Source organism: Necator americanus, chromosome IV, assembly GCF_031761385.1.
Source record: "Necator americanus strain Aroian chromosome IV, whole genome shotgun sequence".
In the NCBI taxonomy this organism is placed as follows: Eukaryota; Metazoa; Nematoda; class Chromadorea; order Rhabditida; family Ancylostomatidae; genus Necator; species Necator americanus.
Window position 1 is genome coordinate 9,024,486 of NC_087374.1, and position 10,745 is coordinate 9,035,230.

Here is a 10,745-nt window from a genome sequence, read left to right on the forward strand (position 1 = left end):
TTCCTCATAGCTATCACGCAGCCTTCTATCTTCTTTTAATCACCATAGAAGCAGTGGATGGTGCGATCTCTAACGCTGATGACGGTCCGCTCACCGCAAGTTTCCAACGGCGCAGGAATTAACAGACAGAGATATCTTCGAGGTGGAGAGAGAGGTTTGTTGGAGCTCACTCGACAATGTTCAGGTGAAAAATGGAAAGTTGTTGCCAAAAATTCGATGCTCTTTCTCTAGATAATTGACCTGTGAGAATATGGGCAGTATTTGACGACAGCACCTTTTTGCAGCAGCTAATATACAGGTGGGCAGACTGTAGCTCGTACCTCACCAAAGTGCGCACTCGAACCCTCGATCGTGTTCAGTAAAACAAGGGCCGCTGCGAACAGGCCCTATAAGGTGCCCCAAAGTAGCAATAAAAATTCAAACAGAGTCGTTCAGTAAGCAACGAACAAGAACAACAACTAAATCTGCCAAATGTGGCTGGTGTCGAAATTCGTTACAACGAGGAACTGTGCATGTCTGCTTTGTGGAACAAACAGCTAGTGTAATGATCAATTTTACACTACTTTTTGAGCAGAACTAAGATTGTTATTGATCTTTATTCTGGGTAACGTGTCGGCGTCGTCGCCTTCTTCAGAGCCTGGAAAATTAAAGACACGTGTAATCTGCTCTCTCAAACGCCTCGTCATCTCACAAGATATGACTTAGCAAACAGATTATTCGAAGACAACGTCAGAAAAGCACACCACCAGAGCGGTCACTTTGATAGCCACAAAATCGTGATGTTAGCGGATTAGAGTAATGATTATATGAAGTAATGCTAATGAAAAAGTTTAAGTACGAAATCATCAGACTGACCGAGACGAGGCAATACCCTTGTTGTCCGCGTCAACAAGAATATGGCAATAAACCTCGACTCTTTCGAACAATTTGCAACCCGAATTGGATGTTTACGGACAAGAAGATGTAGTTCAACGCCTTTGAGTATCTTCGTCATTTACGCTCCAACATCGAGCTATGAAGAAGAAAAAGTCGAAGCTTTCTATATGGACCTGAAGAAGTTCTACAAAATAGAAGATTCCTTCTACAAGGTCATAATTGGTGATTTCAACGCCAAAATTGGCCCTAAAAGGCTTGAAAACTTCACATCGGAACCCACGGCCTTCAACGGAAAGAGCAGAGAGGGAGGCTTAACATAATGAAATTGACCACATCATCGTCAGTCAAAGGTTTTGCCTGTCGGATGTTGTTGGTGTACCAATGTTTTATACGAGATCGGACCATCGCCTTCTTCGAGGAAGATTTTCTTTCACACGGAGAGGAGAAAAGCCGCAATGTTCTCAAAGCGAACTCCATTTGTTGGCTTTTGGAAAGATACTGTTATGGACAACATCGACGACAAACATGTAGAGTATCCTCACGACTGTGCGATCTGTTCTAGCTCAAGGGGAAGACATAACTGGCACAACACAGCTTAGAGCTGTGCAAAGAAAGTGAAGAGTTTCAAAACCACCAAGAGACGCCTGTCTCCGGGAATTCTAGAGCTTATACGTCAGCGTGGAGCTGCTCGAGCTGCAGGCCACGACCAAGAACTCACGCCCGAGCTCGAAAGCCTTTGCAGGGAGACGATAAAAGAAGACCTCAAAAAGAGAAAAGCAGATGTGTTGGCTGAAGCTGCAGAGGCGGGACAGAGTATTCGCACCACCCGTCAGAATTCGCCAATCGTAAAACAATAATGGCTGCTCTCCGGACTCCAGATGGAACAACTACAGCATCGAGAAGGGGGGTGGAGAAGGTCATTCACAATTTCTACTCAGATCTCTTCGATAGCATCTTCCACTTGCCTCCTTATCATCTCAGGGAAGATGGACATGTCATTCCGAACGTCTTCCCTTCCGAAGTCGGACATGTCATAATGTCGGTGAAGAATCGTACTTTACCCGGTCCGGACAGAATCAAGCCTGAACATCTGAAATATCTCTTGCCAGTCGTCATCAACACATTGGTAAGGCTCTTCTCTCGTTATTTGTCGGAATACAGGGTTCCTAAGCAATGGAAAACCAGCAAAACCGTGCTGTTATAAGAAGACCCACAAGTCATCGGTAACTATTGCCGAATCTGCTTACTGTCTGTCATCTACAAGCTTCACAGTAGTAATCGTAAGCAGGATAGAAAGAACATTAGATGAAGGGCAGCCTTCCTAGCAAGCATGGTTTCGAAAGGGGTTCAGTACGAAAAGGGTTGAGTTTTGATACAGTATAATTTGCACTTGTTACTTTGTTCTACTTTGCAATTTACTTTTGTCGAATTAGCACTGAATCCATCTAATAAGAACACCTTCTTGCATATAGTGCTGACGGTTGTGGCAGGAGATCTCTAGGCAATAACTACGTCTTTCTTCTAAACTTATTCAGGGCAACAGAAACCTGCTCATTTTCGTCTTCGATTTTCGGGTCCTGCATTTGAGCCACTATGAACCATTTCTATGATCTTCTGCAGAAAATGAGAAATTGCCATCACCTTCACCCAAATTGGACAACTGTCTTGTATCGTATTAGCGACAACAGACAACGGTCAACCAAAAACCAGAAAAGGTGAAACCCTTGGGTGACATAACCTAGAATGGATTCTATCAATGTTAGAGCCGAGATATGTGGGATGTGTTTCTGCCCATTTCCATTCCCGTTCCCCCAAACTGGGCTCTGGAGATAAATGAAGAGGACATTTAACAGCTTCCTCGTCGTGTTTCCAGCTATGCTATCCAATATGATTAGTCCACAGAAGGTTAGATTTCCTAACGCAGGTCTAGGCACAATTTCGGGAAAATATACAATTGAAATCTAAGCGCATAACCGTTTGACCACATTTTCGGAGTTGTCTTCCTCGTTTTTTCTTTGTGACTCCTCAGTGAGAGTAAACATGAAGCCAAGAAGCTTCCCTATTTTTTTCATGCTATATGTACCTTCAAAGCGTTCAAAACAGTTTCATCTTTCTCCTATCGCACTGTATAACTTTCATCTCTCCTCTTATGTTACAAAATCAATTCTTCTCCGCTCTTACTCTTACTTTCATTTTGTGTTCCCAAGCCTTCTTAGTTACCATCACAAGTTTGCTTCAGAGGAAGGCCGCCGAAAGGTGCACCAATGAATGAGCACCCATAAATATCGTAATGTGTAACATATATTATTGCTATTTAAGCTAATAAACATCCATTAACTTTTTCTGTGCCTTCTCTTCCGTTTGTTTGTGTTTTTGGAGTATCTTTTCGCTTGATTCATTACTTAAATACTTAGACGGCCCGTCTTTTCGATGTACTGGGACCACGCTATCCGTTCTTATTCATAAGAGACGTGACCGGGAAGACCTTCGCAACTACCGTCCGATATGCTTGCTGAGCGTCTTGTATAACAATGAAATCACTTTCTTATGAAGAAAGGGGCATACGGGTTTATTGAAGATCCCTCTCCAACCTTCCATTTGCGGACGAGAAGCACCAGTGAAGCAGAAACGATGCTCGACAAATTGAACAAAGCAGGAAAGAGAATAGAACCGCGAATGAACAGAAAGAAGACACAGTTCATGAAGAGCGCCTACTGCGAGGACGGAAGAGCACGACTTGAAGGCTCTCAAATCGTGGAAATTTCGCGACACGTATACCTCGTTCTTTGAATATCCAGTCCAGGAACCTACTCACTACCCACGGAGCCCTTGAAAGATGTCTTCTAATGTTTAACCGGCGCACACAATACCTAGCCTTGGGGAAACGGGACATTGCTAGTAAGTCGGTCTTCGCAGCTCCGACTTACTAGCAATGTCCCGTTTTCCCGACCCAGCAGAATATATATGTATATATATATATATATCGAAAGCAGAGCATAGGTGAGCTGACCACATTGTGTGAAGAATCGACGATAGATGGACTAAGAGAACGCTAGAGTGAATCCCAAGAGATGCTAAACGCCCTCAAGGGAGACTGCCAACGAGATGGTGCGATAGACCAGCTGAGAGCTCAGCTAGTCATGGCTCAAGGACTATATCAACGTCACTCACGGAAAGTTAGAACATTTTGTATGACGATGGCGAGGGAACGAAACGAATGGAGAAGATGCTGCACGTGCAGTGTCGTGCCATTGGGCGATTCACCCATGTTCACCGACGATGATCTTTCTTCATGAAAAGAGAATTTCCAATTTTTGAAAGAGGCAGGTGGCAGACAACAGCCGCCGGGAGGATTTCCTTTTTCAACCCGATTCCCTAGTCCAAATCTTCCGATCCTGTATTCTTCTTCGATGGCTTTTCCTGGTTTCCAATGGCGAATTTGTAGAAAGATTTCTCGTTACAGATGACTTCCTCCAACTCGTCATAAAACGCGTCCGATTCGGATTCATCAGCTGCTGATGGTGATGAGTAGCAGTTGGTTTTTTTTTGGCATAAAGGGCGGAGGCGAAGAATGGTCAGAGATCAGAACAACAAAACCAACACCACCTACCGGCCATTCATCTGTCGTACGCCGCTCCTTCTGCTCTCAAACCAATCACATGGTATTTGATACGCTCTGCAGGTCCAAGAAGGGCATGTAGGTCAGCGTCTGTGCATGGAATCGTTTATGCGTCGCCTTGGTCCAGAATCAGACATCATGAGCAACGTTAGATTTGATCGCCTCTCACCCTTTGCCGTACTGTCCTACGTCTGGGAGGTCAGTTAGTATGAGTAGCAGAATAGTAGACTTTTTCCCATGCTGAGCAGCACTGCCGTTGCACCCTTACGACACTTTTCCAAAACTGTGGTGAATCTTGACAGTTATTTACTTTTAGGTAGCTTCCGATTCCGAGAACTCGGAATGTCGGAGTTATCAATCCTGCTTGTTTGCATACGTTGCCAGAGGACGTAACTCCGCTGTTCGACACCCAGTCACCTTCACGCCACTAAGAGGCGGTAAACCGTTGTGGAGAGGACTTGAGTGATTGATGCATTTAGTGCAAAAACACCCCCACTTTTATACACAAGAAGAATGATCAGCGCAACTGGCGAGAGGATCAATACTATGCTGTTGTAGGTGACGACAAAGGCACGCGAGTCCGAAGCGAATACTACTTAAGGATATTCCCAACCACCACTCCTCATGCTTTGAAGGGCCAGTCTTGTTGTGTAAAATTCAGGCAAAATTCTAGTGAGCTCTGTTCCATCTTGTTTTTTTTTGTTTTATAGCACACCTGCAGGTGTTTTCAATAAATAAATAAATAAATATTGGTTACTTACTATATGAAAGCTACTGCAGTATACATAAAAAATTCGAGATCTACCCTCGTCAAATATCTAAACAAGTTTAGTAGGTGGGTGAAAACAAATAGTAGGTTGTTCTTTATAGCTGGAGTACTACTTCAGCAAATGTTCTATTTCATGGTCGCACAGACGCACCAGTCCTCATTTTTGTTGCTTACAAGAAGAACGATCTAGTTGATTGTTATAATGGTACGGTTCTTATCCCTTGCTTGTCTCTACAATCCTGTTTTGTTTCGTCTTCATGCCTTCAATTGCATCCTCCCTTGTGCTGTTTGTGCTTCACATTGACTTCATTTACTTCAGTTAATCGGCAGGCTGATATTATCACATAAGGCAGCAGTTTGCAGTGTAGGCAAAGTGTTTCGTCTTTGGACACAATCATCCCGCAATCCTCGAAGGCTAGAACTCGCCAGAATTTAGAATCATATACCTGGTCCTATATGATGCTTATTTGAATAGCACACTTTTGGTGCTGTCCATCCAGATAATTTCAAAAAACGAAAACGCAAAATCATTCAAAATGAAACCAATCTAAAATGAGTTCCCGTTTGCTATCGTTGCACGAAACTTCTGCGAGTACAATCGAAAACTCAAACCTGGTAGTACATACGCACATGTTGTAGTCGAAAATTGTTTTCACAACCACTCTGCCTTATATATTTTGTCCTATATTATGTATTCGTGCTAGAAAAATGTGGAAAAGACGTGGAACAAACTTCAGGAGGAGTATGCTGCCTACGTTTGTGCATCAAGTTATAGCTGAAGGATAATTTGTGGTGAACTGTTTTTGTTTTGTTTTTGAAATCTAATAGCTCTTTTTTCAATTTCACTAATATTGCACTCATTTTCATTAGTACAGTTCTCAGTTAGTTTTTTTTCTGATGAAATCATACATTAATATTTTGTAGCATAAATAAATATTTTGTAATACAAACTAGTGTAACAAACTGCGTTTTACCTGTATTCGTGCAAGAAAAAGATGTCTGGATAATTGGTTCGTGACAATTGTCGAAATTTGGAGACTCTAACTTCAAAACTGAAAGCCAATAATAAATGAATTTATTCAAAGTAAAAACCACCACCATCTATGCACTATTGCCGACGCGATGCAAATTTTCGAATTTTATCAGAAGAGAAAGCTGCGCGTTCTCGGCCCAATAAACTGTTGAAAAGCATTTTCGGCTCCTCTTTGAGTCTTAAAATATTTATCTTCAAAAAATGGCTCAGATGCCAAAGAAATTCGATGTCTGCAAAATAAAAAAGATCTAGTGAGCAAGGTGAGTGACTAAAATTTTTGTAGCCCAGGTCGCTCGAACTTTTGACCGTTCTAGGCGAACGTTGTCGTCGAACACGATCCTACGTTTGTGATTCTGATTCAAATCTAAATCCAAAATTGCTTTTCTGCATTTCTTCTATTTCCTGAATATATTGGTTCGAATTTTTGAAATTTCTCACTACCAAGAAAGAAAAATATATTATTACTTTCATGAACCACCAAACGGTAGCCACCTGTAATTGGCGAATCTCTGGATTGCAGTGCGTTTAGGCTTTCATGCTTGCTGAGTTACAATCCAGCTACAGTCACAATGCGCAACAGACATTGTTTGCTTTGTTTTGTTTTTGTTGTTTTTTTTTGTTGCTCTGCCACCTTGATTCCATCAATCTCGGCGCATCTGGTCGTTGTTGGGATGGTTGATTCCGAGTTTTCCATCATGGTAAGGAAACTGGCAGCAACACTTTAGTGGACCGTTTTTGATGCCTAAGCCTTCATGCCTTACTGCCACGCAGCAAGCAAGTTGTAAGAAAACAAAACAGCTAACAAAACAGCTTTGGATTTCACTTCTCTGTTGAATTGCTTAATCCGAGCAGCCTCCTGCTTGCGATACTAGCTTATTTAAAATAATTGTCCACGTTATTTGGGTAGTTGAAACAATAATTTAATACGGGTGTAACGCAGTCAGCAAGAGGTTCCGCTGTGAGTGCATGATTGGTCGTTGGTTCGAAACTGTTCAAATATGGGCTAAACCATTTAGGGTATTTTTGGGGTATTTATGGGTTAGTATAGAGTATTGGTAGGTATTTTTGAAGCAAATGCAGAGCAGCTCTATTCTTCTTCTACATTTTCGGTTCCATTCTTGCATTGTGGCGTCGACAGCCGTATGTTCTCAGTGTTGTGGAGGTTCCCTAGTTTTCCGAGTGATATCTGCCAAGTTATCCGAGGTTCGTCCCCATCGCTGAAAGAAGAAGAAAGAGAAAGAGAGAAGGGAAGGAAGAATTCTTGACCCACAACGAAAGCCACACATGGAGGTCACGCAGAACTATAATGAAAAAACATTAAAGAAGAGTAATAAGCAGAACTAATAGCAAAATAAGTTTCCAATATAAGACGATAGCTATGTCGCAAGCAAAACATAAATGGTGTTTAAAAAAGTGGATTGTAAGTACAATAAAACGAATAAACGCACTTATGAATGATGAAGAGAGAAGGTTACATAGAGCTCCTATCAGGGAGTGGGGGCAACCTAACTCTAACGCTGACCTCAGTGTTTCGATACTGATTTCGCTTTTTTTAGCATCGAATTTTGAATTCCACAGAATTCTGCAATACACTGGGTTGAATCCAAATATGTCACCAGCTTTATGGTTTTCCAATACGAACGCTTGGATTTAAAAAGTAAGGCAAAGACTTCTCAACACTGGTGTCTCCTCAAACAAAAACGAAAGAGCGCGCAAACGAATACGATGCTCAATTTTGAACATCACCAAGAGAAGAAATTTCACCCATTAGCCGTGCTGAGATTAACCAAAGGAAGGAACACAGGAAAATCACCACTACATAGATAAGGAATTACATCAAGCAAGTAAAAGAAGGGAGCACATAAGACAGACTGAAATCATACCTTATCCTTACGAAATCAGAAAACACTGCAGATATCCATTAGCAAGTATTAAAACAATCCGGAATAAGTAATGAAAGAATATCATACAAAAAAAAGGACCAACCATACAAAGAGAGCCTATGTTAGACATCGGTTCGTGTCGGTCAACGTCTCACTACGTCTTCTCGCGACGCAGAATGCTGTACCCTTTCTACGCATAACATACGCATGAACATAAATGTAAATGTACGCATAAATTGCAATCCAGGCAGGCAGTTCACCTACACGTGCTTTTATTAAATATAAAACATTACAACTAAAAGAAACTAATGAACATGCCATAACAAATGGGCAACAAGACGAATTGCAGTGTATGTTTTATTTAGAAGTCCAGCACAAACCTCTTTTCGCATGCTTCTCAAATTCTTTATGGATCATGTTTACCAGAGCAAGAAGTTCTAACCAATAGCTTTGACTGAATTTTCCATCGAATTAAGTGTTGAATGGAGAAATCTATTGCTCAAAATGGGTAGAACTGTAGGACCTTACCGATAACCTCGATATCTGAACTATTCATCCAAAAAAATGGCAGTTTTTCTCTGAAAAAGACACTGATAGAACGAAACGTTAAAACATAAAAAAAGGTAAAGCAGAGGACTTGGTAGGAGGAAAAACAGTCGAATACGATGAATTCTGCGGTCAGTAACAAGAGAACAAAATATTAGATATACTAGCTACTCAGACAGCTTGAAATCTTGCGTTTCTCGCCATATATTGCTAGTCGGGTAGCGAAAGCGGGGAGAGACGACGGGCCTTTCCATTCCCACTTTGTAATTTAAACGAAAAAAAATCTGAAATGAAAATGACGACATACTCCTTTTGCTTACGTTCACCTCAGAATCATTCCAACGTTGTATTTTCAAGCATGGAAGCTAACGCGGAGCTGCTCGTATCTTGCGCAACATTATCGCGAAAAAATTCATAGTTGTTCGCATTTTTACTCGATAAAGTTGAATAATCCAAGTCCAATAATCTTTTTCTCTTGATCTATGGCATACATCAAAATAAACCTCCTTGAAGTTTACATCAATTTAGAGAATAAAAGAATAAAGCCCATGGTGTTGATTAATCCCCGAGGGGATACGCCTCCGCGTTCGCCTTCACCTCATAATCGTTTGAGGTTTAGAAACGGAAAGACAGCGTTACAACCATTTCTCGATGTGTCAAGTCGGTGTTTTTATTTTCCTCGACATCCTCGTACCAATTTATCGACCCTGGAGGGATGGAAGGGCGGCTTCGATCGGCCATCGATCGGTCGTGAGGTCACAGTCGAACTTATTACAGACTCCGCCGAATACCATAATCTCCCATATATCGTCCTCTGACCTTATCTTGTAGTATCTGAAAGAAATTTTCTTACATATGCCAACTTTTCCTTAATACTGGTTAGTTCGTTTTTCATTTCGTTTACCGAAGTTCCGCAATATATTTTTAGTAATGAAAAACTCCCATATTTTGCAACTCATACACATTTTTATGTTATCCTTCTTTGAAATGTATAGCGCAGTGTCAGAGAATTAGCATATTCGATTTTGAAAGTCATTCAGGTTTCGAAAAGGTAGTGATGCAAAAAAAAGAGCCAGAAAAACATTCGCGATGTTCATCTAGCAGCTTTAAAGGCATCACCTCACGAATCTGAGGTGGTACGGATTTCAGGTGGAGTATTCGTATACGGGATACGTAGATTTTGGGGAGAGGAGTGATCCCGTCCACCCGTTTCTTCCTAATTGCCATAAAAAACGGCCCGGAAGATACGGCTTCGAGCGTTCCGGCGTGCTACCTTCTACAACGAGTTCGATTGAAGCGCGCCAGCCTTGTGCTACTATCCCGTACAAGAATACTCCACCTGAAATCCGTACCACTCCAGATTCGTGGGGTGACGCCTTTAATGTTCGTAGACGTCAAAGGTGGTTTGTAAGGCTCACATTATGTAGTTTTGATCTTGTTTTATTTCAACAAAGAAAGTGCTACGTAATTTCCGGTCACCCCTAACACTTTCCCCATATACGCATTGGAGATGATGAGGTTGGGGTTCAGCTGTGTCCTTGAGTTTTCCTAGTCCTACGTCGTTGTTATTCGCTAACATTGAGGCGCAAAACAAGCGCAGAATCAAGAATGGGTGCTCCTGTTCTCACGCAACGATCAACGTATTCAAATAAGACGTTTGTGAATGGAATCGTCAACGGGGCATAGTACAAGTCCACGACATTTGCCCAGTATCCAACGAAGGCCTTCTCACGAACAAATCGATGAGCCCCTTCTTTTCGATTACGTGCTGCGTTCGTGTTCCTGCGATTACGACCAATCAAAAGGGAATTAGACAAAAAAAATAACGAAAAAACTGACTCGTATTCACGTTTAAACATAGTACTAGTGTGTGGAATTATACTGCACGAATATTCTAAGCCAAAAGAAATCTGTGTTTACTCTACAAAAGAAAAACTGCACATGGTTGTCTGAAGCGAGTTTTTATGACGCTTTAAAACAGGTCCTTGGATACAATTCGAAAGGTTTGCTCGTTTCAAG

General features: G+C 41.6%; 1 protein-coding gene across 3 annotated transcripts; it reads left to right on the forward strand.

The window, feature by feature from the left end:
* Positions 1-896: 896 nt before the first annotated feature.
* On the forward strand, positions 897-4,961 carry RB195_000720 (uncharacterized protein; the record flags this gene model as incomplete). Of its 3 annotated transcripts, XM_064197208.1 has the most annotated exons (5): positions 897-1,098; positions 1,540-1,689; positions 1,815-2,002; positions 4,559-4,693; positions 4,812-4,961. In XM_064197208.1, 5 exons carry the CDS (start codon positions 897-899, stop codon positions 4,959-4,961), a joined length of 825 nt encoding a protein of 274 aa, XP_064053088.1. The 3 variants fall into 3 exon arrangements, with proteins under 3 accessions (XP_064053088.1, XP_064053089.1, XP_064053090.1); XM_064197207.1 differs by lacking the exons at positions 897-1,098; positions 1,540-1,689 and having other exon boundaries at positions 1,733-2,002; XM_064197209.1 differs by lacking the exons at positions 897-1,098; positions 1,540-1,689; positions 1,815-2,002 and adding an exon at positions 3,948-4,052.
* Between the last annotated feature and the right edge of the window lie 5,784 nt (positions 4,962-10,745).